General features: G+C 35.1%; 1 protein-coding gene across 5 annotated transcripts in view; it reads right to left on the reverse strand.

The window, feature by feature from the left end:
* The window catches only part of LOC311287784 (adhesion G protein-coupled receptor L3), a 308,150-nt gene that overhangs the window by 67,178 nt on the left and 223,881 nt on the right, over positions 1-17,091 (reverse strand). For 4 of the 5 annotated variants that reach the window (XM_084404834.1, XM_084404833.1, XM_084404832.1 and 1 more), the window contains exon 10: positions 12,797-12,835. The exons of the other annotated variant lie outside the window; for it this stretch is intronic. In XM_084404834.1, the coding sequence (XP_084260960.1) occupies positions 12,797-12,835 (39 nt within the window). The remainder of the gene's footprint in view (positions 1-12,796; positions 12,836-17,091) is intronic. 5 annotated transcript variants of the gene reach the window in all.

The following is a 17,091-nucleotide window of genomic DNA, read 5'->3' on the forward strand; positions in this document are numbered from 1 at the left end:
TATTCGAATAGTTTTAAAAAACAGAATTTCGAAGGTGAAAATTAATATTCGAATGTGGAAAAACGCCCGCGGTAGCAGAGGCGCGGCTGTCTGCTTTGCGAGTGGGCGCGCTGCCTGAGGGATCATTTTATTTAACGTTAAACAGAAACATTTCTGAAGTGTAGGCTACTGTACTGACTGAATAGATATTGCATGAATAAGGTAGATACAGCAGTTTCATGCACTGCAGGCTTCCACTGGTTTGATTATTTACCGTTTCATGTCAAGGAAAAGTTCCATGTTTACCACAGCACAGCTCGCTCGGAGCGTTCAATGTCGGTTCTATATACTGTAAAACTTCAATTAATGTTAATAATATTTGTTTCAATCACTGAATGAAGCCTGCTATATAAGAGTCGCGACCTTAAATTGCTTGCACAAAACTCTTGATCAGCACTCAACATTTGCTTATTGTTGTTGTTCATTTAAACTGCACAGAGCGCGTGACGCCTCATTCATGCCGCAAGACCTCCAGACACGCGTAAACGCGTCTTTACACTCGCGCCAGACGCTCTATTCGCGTTTGGTGTGAACGCAGCTTGAGGGAGGGCGAGAGAGAGAAAGAGTGCCTGCGAGTGAGCGAGTGAGAGTGAGTGAGGTCTGCGGTCTTGGCCATTAGTTGATTTACTTGTTTTCGTGTAGGTAGCTACCTAATACGTTGTCAAATATGTTTAAACTTAAATAAACTACCTATACAAGTAGTTATGTCTCTTTGTATTAATTTGTCCTGTTATTGACGTAATGCGCGTCATTGACAAAATGTGCAACCAGATGTTCGAATAGTTCGAAGATAAGCTATGTGTTTTTTTTTTAGAGGGAATATTCGAAGGTCATTTTTGAGCAATTTTGACAGCCCTAATGAGTATCGTCACTAGTGACCGACAACAAAGAATCGAAGAGACAGCTAGCTGCCCTGCTGGAGTTATGTCGTATGCCGGTGGAGCTATGTGGCAACATATAATACATAATACATGGTTTTATTTAAAAAAAGGAGCTTTACACACAACCTTATCAGAGCTAATGATAATGACCTGTATTGTTATGTAGTCTTGATTTGGGTGGATGTAACAATGGTTTTACATTTAAAAGGGTTGTAAATCTAGTTCAAGTAAATTTTAGCACGCCATAGTCCACTTTTATCAGGTAATTTCACAACAACAAAAATGTGGCTAGTAAAAATGCTGTGTGGCTAGTAACTTTGGAAAACCACTAGCCACATTGGCTAGTGAGGAAAAAAGTTAATGTCAAGCCCTGGTTGTAATTATTAAAAATGTTCATAATTACAAGCAACTAATCCCAAACCAAATCCTATTCATAACCCTATCGTAAATACATGTAGTTAATTTATATAACTCAGCACTTAAATGTATAATTGCACTGCAACACGGACACCTTAAAATAAAGTGTAACCAAATATTTTAATAGTTCTAGTTAACAACAATGACCTTGCGACAGAAATAACATCTTAAAGATTTCTGGGGGAAAATGGCCAATGGTTAATTTGCTAGCATTATATGTATCCTAAAGACACGATTAAATCAGAATGTTCACACTTTTTATGACAAAGTCACAGCTTCATTGAGTAAAAGAAGACAGAATGTTCATTGGCTGAACTAATCCCGCAGAGTCACATGTTTCGGTGGCATGGAGAAGTTTGAGCCGTAAACGCATCTTTGTCATTACCACACTAATCTACTGTTGCTCTCTGGGTATAAAGTAAAAAAAATGTCCTGTCAGTGCACCAGTGCTGATCTCTGTAATCCGTCGCAGCGCTGAACCGGCTCAGGCTATGAGTTTGGGCCGAACTGAACCGCTCTATCTCATGGCTTACACAGGTTGGACCAGCCAATGTGAGCAGCTTACCACCTGACCCCAGATCATCAACAAACCCCCGGCGAGAACACAAGCAGATTACTCAATGATCCCAGGTCAGGCTGTCTGAGCTCAGGGGGAACGTAATCGGGCCAAGACACAAACTGCCAAATGCTCTCTAATTCCAATTTATGAATCATCATGAATCACATTGTGCACAACACAATAAATATTCATATAGCAAACATTTGGTGCTGATTGCAGGCTCACAATTAACTTAAACGTCTCAACTTCGAGAGCTCTATGCTAATGAGATGAATACATACGGATTGAGAGGAGTGAGAGAGATGCATTTGTGATGCAGATTAGCCTGTTAAAGGATTCTGGGAGGTAAATGTGTTAGCAGAACATTAGAAACAACTGTTAAACTGAGAACTTGATCTAACACGACACAAATCGTTTGAATGAAACCGTTTTTTCTATGAGTAGATTAACACAGAGAAAACAAAAACCATACCTATTAAAAAAAAATCACATTACAGTAACTATGTTTTTCACATTCTGAGAACTTAAAGGGGAAATATGCTTAAGTGTCATGAAAATAATGTGACAATATAAGAAATCTTAAAGGTCCTAAAAATAAGCTGGATATAGGATCTTTAGTTCATTTTGACATTTCTTGACAGTTTTCCTGACAGGTTCACCCTTTTTCAGCAGCACACGTGTTTCTAAGGTCAGACATACTGAATCATCTCAGCAGCAGAGCAGAAGAAACCCTGCAGACTCCAACAACTCCTTGTGTGTGTGCGTGTGTGTGTGTGTGTGTGCGTGTGTTTCAAAATCTGCTTGTGCTAATCTGGTGATTCTTCTCATACATACGAATGACTTCCAGACTGCATTATAACTGCATGTGTGTGTGGCTGATCACTCTGATAGTCATTAAAGGAAGAAAACTCATATTGTGTAATACAAGTTCTAATTTTAAAACAAATATTGCATGCTGCTTTGTATGTGCATATAGATACCAGCCAGACTCATATTGCACTGTTTAAAAAAAAAAAAAGAAAGGAAAATGTGTGTGTGCGTAGCCTTTACAAGAAAATTCATATAGTGTTTTTTAATACATGTTCTTTATTTTATGCAGCTTTTATGTTGTGCATATAGACACTAGACCGACCCATAATGCCCCTTTTAAATGCCTTAGGAAATAAACTCCTTTAGTTTATGCAGTGTGTGTCTGTATGCATTTGCAATTGATCCTGGCAGACAGACAACACCGATCTTAGCAGCCTATAAAACAAGTGTGTCTGTCTCTCATACAGCATCACATTGGGATCAAGTAAGGTCACATTCATCTTTAAAACATCACATGCTGTTAAACACTGATTCTCCATTAAAGTCCATTTAATAATGACCGTGTGTCAAACCACAGCAGTAAGTTAAGTTGGATTTTCCAAAACACTGCAAAAAAAAGGACTTTTCTTCGTAGAGTTTTTTGTCTTGTCTTCAAGCACAAAAACGTAAACATTATTAAATCAAGGTACATTTACTTGAGAAGCAAAATTACTTAAGATATAAAGGGCCCTATCTTACACCTGGCGCAATGCAGTGCCAAGCGCGACGCAAGTGTTTTTTGCTAGTTTCATTCCGACGCAGTTATAATTTTCACGTCCTGCGCCACATTGTTTAAATTGCAAATGCATTTGCGCCAATCTGTACGCCTGTGTTAAGGTGCATTGTTGGCACGTTGCTATTTTGAGGATACTGAAATCAACTGCGCCACTGACCAACAAAAACCTGGTCTAAAGTCAATGGCGCAATACTTTTTTGTTATTTAAAGGGCTCATTAGTTATATGCGTCTATAGGCGGGTCCACAACGCGCGCACACTGCTTATTACACACACAGGGATGCGCAGCAGCACACAAGCATGCCAAATATTAAATGATTATTATAATTAATTACAATGTAAGAGATTATTATTGTGTACATAAATATATGGTGTAATCCGGCTTGTCTGTAGATGGTCTGCTTGCGCACTCACACACGAGCAGTTCCGTTTGCACTCTGGAGACGCGTTCGGTCTTTCTACTGTCAAATTCCGTCATGTAAATAGCGAATCTGCCATGGCACGAGCGCAACTGGCATTTAAAGGGAATGGGAGATGAGACTCTGATTGGTTTAACACACGTTTAAATTAAGACATTAAGTTCAATTTCCAAAAGATGATTTTTTATTCCTCTTTTTAGTCAACTTTAGCATGGGTGTCTAAACTTATGCATAGCACTGTAAATCCCAAAACACACCCATTACACATTAAGAAAATAGGGACAACCCTTTTACACAAGTGTACTTGTGCCATGCGCTTTAGACCATGCACTTAGATCGTTAAAATAGGGCCCTAAGTCTTGTTTTCAGAATTTTTTTTATCAAAATGATGCAATGTTTATGCTTAAAACAAGAAATAAATGAAAAGATCATTTTTCTGACCCCATTGGCAGATATTATTCTTGTTTAACTTAAGCATAAATTTGCTTAATTGTGCGAATTTTGTGAAAAAATTAATTAGCCGAGCACTTTTTTTTTTTTATATGCCCTCATAATCTTTAAATAAAACGCTAATTACCGTTCCTCCTTCAAACGACATCTGTTCTATTCGGAGAGTGGGACTAAATACCCTCCACATTTGACTGCAAACTTCCTACGATCCAATCAATTCCCTAGGACGAAATCAAGTCCCGCCCTACGTTTTTTCTCATTCCTGGAGCCGTTTCACTCAGATATACGATGCAATAGAGGAAAAAAGCCTATCGCGACTTCCATTTCATGCCGATTTTAACACCTAACAGCAAGCTGTTGGGGCTCATGAATATTAATCACGTTATCGCATTCATCCACGGTGATTTGCTGAAACGCAAACAATGAAAGACGGACACTAGCAATAGGATTACAGCTTGTGCATTAGTATCAGTCTAAGGTTTTAATGATATAAGCGCATGGTCTAAAGCGCACGGCATAAGTGCACTTAGGTCGTGTCTGAATCCACTTTTGCTAGTTTAAAGACGGGACAAATGGTCGGCATAATTATGGTCTAAAATGGTTGTCCCTATTTTCTTAATGAGTAATGAGTGTGTTTTGGGCGCAAAGTGCACAAAACCAATCCGAGTCTCATCTCCCATTCCCTTTAAAAGCCAGTTGCGCTCGAGCCACGGCGGATTCGTTATTTACATGGTGGAATTTGCAAGCGAAAAAGCTGAATGCTTCTCTAGCAAGGAAACGGATCTGTTCGTGCGCGAGGTTAAAGCGTGCGAGCAGACCATCTACGAGATAAACCGGATTCCACCATATCTTCAAGTACACAATAATAATCTCTTACATTGTAATCCTTTTTTAAATTTTTATATATTTGGCATGTTTGTGTGCTGCTTGCGCGTCCCTGTGTGTGTAAGCAGTGTGCGCGCGTCATGGACCCGCCTACAGGCGCATATAACTAATGCGCTCTTTAAATAACAAAAAAATATTGCGCCATTGACTTTAGACCAGGTTTTTGTTGGTCAATGGCGCAGTCGATTTTAGTATCCTCAAAATAGCAACGCGCCAACAATGCACCTTAACGCATCCATGGGCGCACAGATTGGCGCAAATACATTTGCAATTTAAACAACGTGGCGCAGGACGTGAAATGATAACTATGACGGGCTGAAACTAGCAGAAAACACTAACGTCGCGCATGTGTATGATAGGGCCCTTCTGCATGCATACATTTATTGAAGTTTTGGATGCTGCTTTAATTATTTTCATTTTGATGAGAGCTTTAATCATGTTGTGCATGATCTGAAAAATATATATTTATATTCTGACCATTGCAACAGAGGTGGCCGACAGGCTGGTCAGGGTTCAGTCCATCAATGTCAGGCTTACATGAGAGCCTACAGACACTTCACGTTCACATCATGGTTAAATCCCTCTCTGCACTGACGGTTACGTGTCTAAAATATAAGAGCTGTGTTATGATGTATTTTTGATAATGATTTTTTCAGCACAGTCTAACACAGACATTCACTCATACGCACAGGGTAAGGAATGACTTTATTAATGGCAGCAGAGAAAAGCACCTGCTTTGATACAGGTATGGCCAATTTCTTATTATAGCACATATACACAATGGCAATTCAAAGTGCTTTACTGGCAAATTGAAAAGTCATGAAGAAAAAAGTCAGCTCACACAATAATGCCTACATGATACATTGTCACTGATAAAAATAAAATAAAAATAAACATTTTGAAGAATCTGTGTGCAGCTTTTTTTTTTTTTTTTTCTACAATGACTACTCCAAAATTTGGATTACTTTACATTTTAATTGCAAAAGGATAAATTGGTCTCCTTATAATTGCTTGGGAAAACATTATTCAACATTTCTCCTTTTGCAATCCTTATCATATGTGTATCATAATATGGGTATCATATCATAAAGCCAGTTTAGAACACAGTTTCTATATGATGAAACTTTCCATTTGAGTAGCTATTTAAGTGCAACAGACAGATGCTTTTATCCAAAGCATAAGCAATTCATCACATGGTCAACAATATTCACAGCATACAATTCCACATTTATTAGAAAGCTAAATAATGGTGAATTGTATCTGTTCAGAACTAAATTTTTATATAATAATAATAATAATAATAATAATCCCACATTCTAAATAGTAATTGAAATTGAAAAAGAAGGCTGTTGTTTGTGAGCATACACACTGAGAAATATATAGAATAACCTTTAATACAATTTTCATCCTGACAGGCAGCAGTGCCTGCAAGAGCTTTCCAAGTGTATAAACATCTCTTTCCATCAGAACAACATCTGATGCAGCCCAGTTTGTTGTGGGTCATTTATTGATCGTGAAAGGGCATCAATAGTTTAAACATCAAACTCATTTTCCCTTAGAAAAACACACTCTGTACTCATGATATACACGGAGCTCAGTGAAGGGCTTTGGTTTCTGAACACAGCGCAAGAAATCTATTCTTAACTTCGGATCAGGTCGGTTATTGATCCATCACTGTTATTAATAAGTCAAACACTGCGCTGGTGCACGAAACAAATATAATAAAGAAAAAATAAATCTCTGCACTTCTCAGCTCTCAGTGGAAATACACTGGTCTTCTTGTCCAGAATTACTGTACTTTCTCTTCTACTGAGCAGTGAAAGCAAATCCATTGATTTACTCATTAAATTCTTAGAATCTCAGTTCAGTTCAGTTCAGTTCCAGTTTATTCAGATCTGTTATAGTACTTAGACAAAAGCCTTTCTGATTTGATGTTTTCTGACATAAATAACATGTACTATGTATTGTGCAGAATTCATGCTTGTGTGATGTTTTCGTACTTGGTTTGCTTGCTTGAACAAAACTTGAATTCAATTTCCATCAATAATTAAAAGGTTAAAAAAAGGCAACCCTCTACAATGCGAGTAAATCACTCGCATATGTGACTAAATCTTCACTTTGGGCGACTAAATAATGTCTATCATCATTAGCCATTGGCTAGTAAATTCTTAGATTGAACTAGCCAGTAGTCTTTGGTATAAGTTTAGCATAGATATATTTTCACTCGCTGAACAATCTGACTGAGTTCCGCCACAGAAAAATACAATTAAAAAGGTAGGTGCGACTTTTTATCTCACAATTCTGACCTTTTTTTTTTCTCACAATTGCGAGTTTACATCTCGCAATTCAGATTTTTTTAGTCAGATTCAATTCTGGCCCTATTTTAACGATCTAAGCGCATGGTCTAAAGTGTATTCACTTAGGTCGTGTCCGAATCCACTTTTGCTAGTTTAACGACGGGAAAAATGGCTGGCGCCTGGTGCATGGTCTCTATTTTCTTGAAGAGTAATGGGTGTGTTTTGGCATTAACGTGCGTTAAACCAATCAGAGTCTCATCTCCCATTCCCTTTAAATGCCAGTTGCGCTCACGCCATGGCGGATTCACTATTTACATGGAGGAATTTGATAGTGGAAAGACCGAACGCGTCTCCAGAGCGGAAACGGATTTGCTCGTGCGCAAGGTTAAATCAAGCGAGCAGACCATCTACGGGACAAGCCGGATTCCACCATATATTTGTGTACACAACAATAATCTTTTACATTGTAAACCTTTAATTTTTTTTATATTTGCCATGTTTGTGTGCTGCTGCGCGTCCCTGTGTGTGTAAAGCAGAGTGTACGCCCGTTGTGGACCCGCCTATAGGCGCACATTACTACCGCGCTCTTTAAATAACAAAAAAAAGATTGCGCCATTGACTTTAGATCAGGTTTCAGTTGGTCAATGGCGCAGTCGATTTCTGTTGCCTCAAAATAGCAACGTGCCAACAATGTGCCAGAACACACCTCTTTTCAGACCAGTACGCTCATGGCCGCACAGATGGGCGCAAATGCATTTGCTATTTAAACAATGTGGCGCAGGACGTGAAAATGATAACTGTGTCAGGCTGAAACTAGCAAAAAACATGTGTGTCACGCCTTGCGCTGCATTGCACCTGGTGTATGATAGGGCCCAAAATCTTCTGCATGCATATGTCACCTGAATCACACATGTGAATGGATGCATACATTTATTGAAGTTTTGGATGCAGCTTTAATTATTTTCATTATGATGAGAGCTTTAATCATGTTGTGCATGAGATCTGAAAAAAAAAATTAAATAAAAAAAAAATTTATATATATATATATATTCTGACCACTGCAATTACGAGAAAAAACACACAATTAAGTTAAACAGAAATTTCAAAAGTTTTGTTTATTTGAAATAGAAATCTTTTGTAACATAATAAATGACTTTGATCAATTAAATGTGTCCATGCTGAATAAAAGTATTCATTTCTTATTACTCTCCACAAACTTTTGGACAGCATATGTGCAACTAAACATTGTAGTAGATGTGGCTTTTTGTCACTTTTTTGCCAATTACTTTCCAAAACAAACTGAATTCAAGTTAAATAATCCTCACAGAGTGCTATGGCACACTGACTTTGCTAAAAACATTGTATATTTCCAGGTCACGCTTGCACACACATTGGTAAATGAGATTGGAGTGGTCTTACCTGCACATAATTGGCTTGAAAATGCTTGAAAATAACTACATTCTACATACCCCCCAGTTATCAGTGAATTATATATGGGACATAGTGTTGCACGGTGTACCGATACTTCAAAAGTATCGCGATACTCGGAAATTAAAAACGTCACGATACCTACAGTAAATTTATCAGTATCGATCCTTAAAAAAAAAAAAAAAACGCCTCCCTATGGACGTCTGTGTTTTTTTCCTGACGCACGCAGCAAAGAACCTGCCGCTGTCAGTGTCATGTGACAAAACACTACAGCGAGATGGCTGCATGTGCGAGCACAAGTGGTCCACGACTCGTAGAAAAAGATGACGCGAGGAGTGACATATGGAAGTACGTTGCCTACCTTGCTCTGTTGCACGGTGCACCAATACTTAAAAAGTAAATCGGAAATTAAAAACGTCACGATTCCTTAATTTATTAGTATCGATACTTCTAAAAATGACCGCGTTCCAGATTTGTAAAGCCGGCGACACACTGGCTGCGTGTCGTGTCTGTTTTTATTTCGGCTCCCATGCTAACTGTCTGTGTGACACACGCGTCTGGGAGCAGCTCGAGACGCGCGGAAAACGCCTGCATGCTATAAATAGAACCGACGCCTATTTTTCACGCGTCACGCAAGCGTGTTGGAAGCGTTCCCAGGCAAAATAGAATAGGAAAAGATGTTTCTATGTCATTTGACACGAATACATATTAATAAATGACATTTTGATGTTTGAAAGTTTTGACATAAATACAATATAAATGTAATTTAAAAAAATATTATCGATTTTCAAATATTGCACCTCTCAATACAGAACGAATTTCTGTAGCCTATTTTGCCGTCAACACTGCCGACGTTGTCTTTGCTGCTATATATTTATGTTTAACATTAAGTATAGGCCTTCCACAACTCTCTCCCCACATGTCAAATATATCACCAATGAGGCTTATCATATGTTACCAATATTAAACATTGTTTAATATAATCGCTGTTCATATTTTTATTCAAAGTTCAGAATCAAGATAAAGCTCTTATGTTTCTTATGATAAATGAGATAATGCTGCTAAATTTATAAAAAAAAATTACCTTGAATGTCATTGCTCTAATTTATTTTTTATATTTTTATATTTCATATTTTGTTCAAATGTTTAATATATCTGCTGTTCATATGTTCATTTATTAGTGTGTTATATGATTAGAATGTTGTCCCGGTTTTAAAATAAAGCACAGCAATGATATTTGAGAGTGTTTCTCCCTTTCAGGAAAAGTATCGAAAAAGTATCGAAATCACAATACTTGACTTGGTATCGGTATCGAAACAATAATTTTGGTATCGTGACAACACTAATGGGACACCACTAAATTTTACACCATCACTTCCACAAGTAATACTTAGAGTCCACCATACAGATTTGGATTTAAGATACAAGCTCTAATGTGAACGCAGCATTACTAGTAAGTCATAAAGAAGTAAGCAAGCAGCATCTTCAGCAGCATCATGATCTTTGACATCTGAACTAACACACAAAAAAGCATCGCCTGCACTCGCCTCACGCGTCACATTCAGGGTAGACTTCATCAATGTCATATGCTGAAGGCAGAAACCGCCACCTCTGATGGGTCAAGATAGCTGCTCAACAATCGTCAAGTGCATGCTGGGAAAGTTGACAATCACATGACCTGACGGGGGTGCAGACAGCCCAAGCAAAAAGCTGCAGGCGACTTAATCTGAGACCAGCTGTGCTTTCTGAAACCTTCATGTCTGTACAATATAAAATATATATATATATATTTTTTTTCTATATTGTTATACATTTACAAATGTAATTTATTCCTGTGGTGGTAAAGCTGAATTTTCAGCATCATTACTCCAGTCTTCAGTGTCACATGATCCTTCAGAAATCATTATAATATGCTGATTAGCTGCTCAAGAAACATTTATAATGATTATTATTATTAATGTTAAAAACAGTTAATTCTAACCTATAGCTTAATAAAGTGACCTAGAGCTAAAACTAATTTACTTTAAAAGACAGTAAGCACAGCTGCTCTCGTTGATGCAAAAAAATAATTAAAAATGAAACCCACAAAAATATGGGTAATAATGAGGCTGTGAACAAAAGTAGATCTTATTACAGCATTTAGGTTAGTAGGTGAGCAGATAATATAATATTAATGAAATAAAAGGCCACTTAAGTGTACTTAAAGAGAGTCTGACTTTCATGACTGTTTTTTAACACTTAAAGGGATAGTTCACCCAAAAATGAAAGATCTGTCAAGTTGTTCCAAACCTGTATGAATTTTGTTCTTCTGCTGAACACAAAAGAAGCTATTTTGAAGAATATGGGTACCCCCAAGTCAATGGGGCCCTTCAAAATATCCTCTTTTGTTTTCAGCAAGAAAGAAACTCATACAGGTTTGGAACAACTTGAGGATGAGTAAATGATGACAGTATTAAAATTTGTGGGTGAACTACTCTTTTAATTACCTTGGTGAAAAAAATTAAAAAAGAATATATATATATATATATATATATGCTAAGTATACTTGCAGCCAGACTAATTATCAGTATACTTCAAGTGTGTTAATGATATAAACAAATAAAACTTAGCTATACTTTGTACAAAATACTATTGTATACTATAATGTATTTTTAAAGTATACTTTAAATGCATTGTTACAATGATCATTTCCAGCAAACAGTTAAAATATACCTAAAATATATTTTTAATAAAGTGCAAATAAATACACTTATGTGGTCAATGTAAAAAAAAAAAAAAAAAAAAAAAATCACTTCAAGTATATTTTTCTAAAATATATTTTTCTAAAATATACTAAAGTATTATTTTAAATTATTGTATTATTAAATATTACAATTATTTTAAAGTGTGTTAAAAGTTTTGTATTTTTAAAAGTATTGTGAAAATAGGTAAAAGCATGATGCTAATATATTTTTTATATAATTAAGGATAGTACAATTTTTGTTAGTATATTTGCAATGTACTATTGAAAAAGGGAATATATTTCAAATACAATAAAGTATACTTTTTCTCACTAGGGTACACTTTTAATAAGTGCACTTTACATAAGTTTTACTTTAAAGTACATTTCAAATCATTATGTTTTAATAATATTTTGTGGTGCTTTAAAGAAGTAAAGTACTTGATTATAATAATTTTAACTCTAGTGTGCTTTTCAATATATTTAAAAGTTAATATATTTTAAATGCACTAAACTGTAAATTCATCTTCAAAAATGTGTACTTAAAATCTATATTTAAATACATGACATACATGTTTCAATAGAAATTACATTAAAATATATTTTAGGTTACCATAAATGCTGTATATATTTTGCTGTACACTAATCATATTTCAAAGAAAATAGAATGATACATTTACATATAAAGGTGTAATTTAAGTCTTACTTAAATGAGTCACAAAATCACTCTAAATGTCAATAACTGCATTTAATATAAATTTAAACTAAAATACATTTTCATTTAATTGCAATTAACATGCAATTAAGTGTCAGAGTGTTAAGTATATTCATTTAAAGCATACTATTACCATAATAATTAAAAGTATGCTACAGTGTACTTCTTTTTTTTTTTTTTTTCAAATAGAAGTGTTTAAGAGCGTGTGGATTATTATGGGTAATTTGCAGAGGTGAAGTTGAAAATATGTCAAGGCCTCATTTGACAAAAACAAAAACAAAAACATGGGGAACATGGCTTAAGTGCAAATGAAGAGAAATGCATGAGCTCAAACACACACACACTGGGATGGAAGCCACAGCAGATGTGATGAAAGTGGTATAAATATAAAGAGGAAAAATACCTGGACAAAATATCGACATGAACGCTCCCTTTTCTGCAGCTGAAAACCCAAAGAAAACGAGTTGCTTTAGTATCAAGCAGAAAATGTAACACTCTCAAGGATTTTCACACCAAACACAACAAAGCATCTTCAAGCAAATAATCACTGGGTTGAACAAAAGCAAATTCTGTCCCATAGTTGATGCAATCTAATGCACCTTTCTGTATTATTGAATGTGTTAAAGGAATACAGAATCTGTGTTGATGTGCAAGTGAATTGTACAAAGTGAATGTTCATCCCCATTATGAATAGCTCCACGGGAATCTATAGTTTCTATTCTGTTCTATTTAAAGAGTCATTTGCGTTTGGTGTGAGAGAGGCTTTGAAAGCGCATCATTTACATAAATCACATCCTACTGAACCCAGAGGAAAAGATTAATCCACTTTTGCATGTATGAGACAGATCCAAAAACTTCAACTGCTTGTCATTAAAATTGTAACGCGACGTTTTTTTGCCCTGGTTGTCATTGATTTATTATAAATAATTCTATCTTCAGCAAGTTCTAAAAGAAAGAAAGAAAAAATAAATGATCTCCAATTGAATTACCTTTTATAACATTTTAATTTCAATTGATTATCAAAACTACATATTACTCTAAGGTTATGTAACATACATTTCCGTTCAAAAGTCTGGAGTCCTTTTTATTCATGCATTAAATTGATCAAAAGTGACAGTAAAGAAACTTAGAATATTACAAAAGATTTCAAATAAATGCTGTTCTTTTACATTTTACATTTTAACATTTTTATTCATTTAGCTGACGCTTTTATCCAAAGCGACTTACAATTGCTATAGATGTCAGAGGTCGCACGCCTCTGGAGCAACTAGGGGTTAAGTGTCTTGCTCAGGGACACATTGGTGTCTCACAGTGGATTTGAACCCGGGTCTCTCACACCAAAGGCATGTGTCTTATCCATTGCACCACACCACCCTTTTGAACTTTTTATTAATCAACAACATTGATAATAATCCATTTCTTGAGCAGCCAATCAGTATATTAGAATGATTTCTGAGGGATCATGTGACACTGAAGACTGTAGAGAGTAATTTAATCACAGGAATAAATTACATTTTAAAATATATTCACATAGAAAACAGTTATTTTACATTGTAATACTATTTCACAATATCAATGTTTTCACTGTATATTTGATCAAATAAATTCAGACTTCTTTGACCCCAATACCAAGATTCCATGTTTTTACATTTAGACAGGGTAAAAGGTTTTTAATCTGGTTTAGGCCGTTTTGAAGAACCGGGCCTTCAGTTTGACAGCTTCTGATTGTAGTTGTGATTGCGCACAAACTCTTCTCGTCCCCACATGGGTAAAGAGCAGCGAGGCCCGTGTGTGTGTGTGTGTTTGTAGTCCATTAATTATTGAGTCTCACAGAGGAAGAGCAAGTGATGGGAACAGATAAAAATAAATAGCAGGCAGGTTTGTCGTCCCATCTCTGCTGGTGCCCGAATGTTAATGCGGGATGATTCTGTGTGACGGCAGCCATCTTTAGCAGCACCTGTCTGAGATCACAGCTCTCCTGCAGATCAGCACATTACTTTCAGTCTTTAGCAGCTCCTGTTAGCGCCTCTTCAGGTTCCCTACTCTGTAAAGTATCTTGATCTTGCCTTTAGTGTTTCAAAGCTCTTTGGCTCGGCCCAATGTCGCAAAATCAAGGGATTCTCGACTGACAGTGTTTTAAAACATTTCGGCGCAGCGTTGCTGACTGTACGTCTGTACCCTATCTTTACAATCTGAAAAGCACATGAAAGTAATGGATACCTTCCTGCCATGTTCTCATATGATAATTTCAGTAATCCAGAGTGACATCCAGTTAGCATTTTGGAAATAACTATGTTTATATTTGGCAGGACAAACAAATAACGAGTCAAGAAGGAGATGCGTGTCGTATGAAAAGGTCAAGTCAAAAGCATTGCATTGTGCAATAATATTTTCAGCACAGTTTCTTTCACTAATTTAGTAGTTAAACAAAAATTTGGCATAATTTTAATCGCTTACATATACTGCAGAAATAGCAAGAGTAGTATGTTAGTATGCTATTTTGAACATGGAGAATGATTATAAATACATGTGTCATTTGAATCCGTGTTGTTATTGTTAACTCAAACTATGAAAAATCATTTTGAAATAAATCTGAAATAAATATTAGATGAAAAAAATTCAACTGCCTTGGTAACTAACTGAAATGAAATGAACTGAAATACTACAATTACTAAAACTGAAATAAAAATAAGTTAACTAAATAAAAATAAAAATAATAATAAATAATAATACAACTGACATAATCATGTAACAAAATTACTAAAAACAAACTGAAATTAAAATGAAAACTTAAAATACAAAAATCTAATTCAAAATTTGAATAAACACCATATTAGTATATAAACAATACTAAAATATCACTAATTTCAACATTGAATAATAAAAAAGACATTAATGAAATTCCATGCAATTAAAACTTAAAATGAAGTTTAAGTACTAAAATTACTAAAACTGAAATAAAATAAATAAATGCTAAATGAGAATATACAGTACCAGTCAAAAGTTTGGAAACACTACTATTTTTAATGCTTTTGAAAGAAGTCTCTTATGCTCATCAAGCCTGCAGTTAAAAAAAAAAACAAAAAAAAAAAACGTAATATTATGAAATATTATTACAATTTAAAATAATGGTTCTCTTTTTTTAATATACTTTAAAATGTAATTTATTTTTGTGATGCAAAGCTGAATTTTCATCAGCAAGTACTCCAGTCTTTGGTGTCTTATGATTCTTCAGAAATCATTCTAATATGCTGATTTATGATCAATGTTGGAAACAGATGTGCTGCTTAATATTTTTTTATAACCTGAGATACTTTTTTCAGGATTATTTGATGAATAAAAAGTTTAAAAGAACTGTATTTATTTAGAATAGAAATCTTTTGTAACAATATACACTACCGTTCAAAAGTTTGGGAACAATAACTTTTTTTTTTTAAAGAAATTAGTACTTTAATTCAACAAGAATGCGTTAAATTGATAAAAGGTGATGGTAACGATTTATATTGTTAGAAATGTTTTTATTTTGAATAAATGCTGTTTTTATGAATAAATGCTGTTAACGTTTTACTCATCAATGAATCCTGAAAAAAGTATTCCAAAAAAATATATTAAACAGCACAACTGTTTCCATCATTGATAATAACTGAGTATCAAATTATCATATTAGAATGATTTCTGAAGGATCATAAGACACCAAAGACTGGAGTACTTGCTGATGAAAATTCAGCTTTGCATCACAAAAATAAATTACATTTTAAAGTATATTAAAAAAGAGAACCATTATTTTAAATTGTAATAATATTTCATAATTTTACTGTTTTTTTTTTGTTTTTTTTTACTGCAGGCTTGATGAGCATAAGAGACTTCTTGCAAAAGCATTAAAAATAGTAGTGTTTCCAAACTTTTGACTGGTACTGTATATATATTAAAAAAAATGAAAATCATAAAAAAAAAAAGCTGAATATGAATAAACTATAATAGTATATGAAAAATACAAATTTAACACTGAATTCAACACTGAAAAGGATCAATAAGAATAGATGCATGTAATTAAAATGGCACAATTTAATATTTGTTTGTATCATATTGTTAGCTAAGTCTCAGTCTCTAGTGTGCTTTTGTTCAATATTTTTGCACAAGCCGCTGCTAATGTTGTTAAGACGTAGTGGCAATAGATGGCTCACTAGATTCTGAACAGAGCTGATCTGTTTTAAATCAGTGATCTATGTATTGAAGCAGATGTTGGTTGAGTCTGAAGCTCTACCTCTGCTTAAATCAACCAGCTGTGAAATTCAAAGGCAGATTGGGTTTAAAATGACCGCTTAGATTAATTAGCATGAAGGCGAGGGGAGTGTAACGGCCTCCGTCAAAAGGTGTGAGTGTGACGCTCACTGATCACTGCTGCTGTGGAAAGTGAAGTTTGCAGAAATGTGGGTGGAAAGAAAGTGTGAATTTCACAGAAGATGCGTTAAAACAGGTGTCTGTGTTCCATGGTTGGGCTTCCCAATCTGAAAATTACAGCCAAGTTAATTCATTTTGAGCGTTCCTTTAGCGCCTGCCGCTAGAAGCACCAAGGTCTTGGGTTTGATTCCCAGGAAATGCATGAACTGATCAATGCATTTAGTGCATTGTAGTCACTTTGGATAAAAGTGTTTGCAAAACGCAAACAATTTAATTATAATTGTGTTATTTTACAGA

The sequence above is a fragment of the Rutilus rutilus genome (genome assembly GCF_951802725.1).
Source record: "Rutilus rutilus genome assembly, chromosome: 3".
Classification (NCBI taxonomy): Eukaryota; Metazoa; Chordata; class Actinopteri; order Cypriniformes; family Leuciscidae; genus Rutilus; species Rutilus rutilus.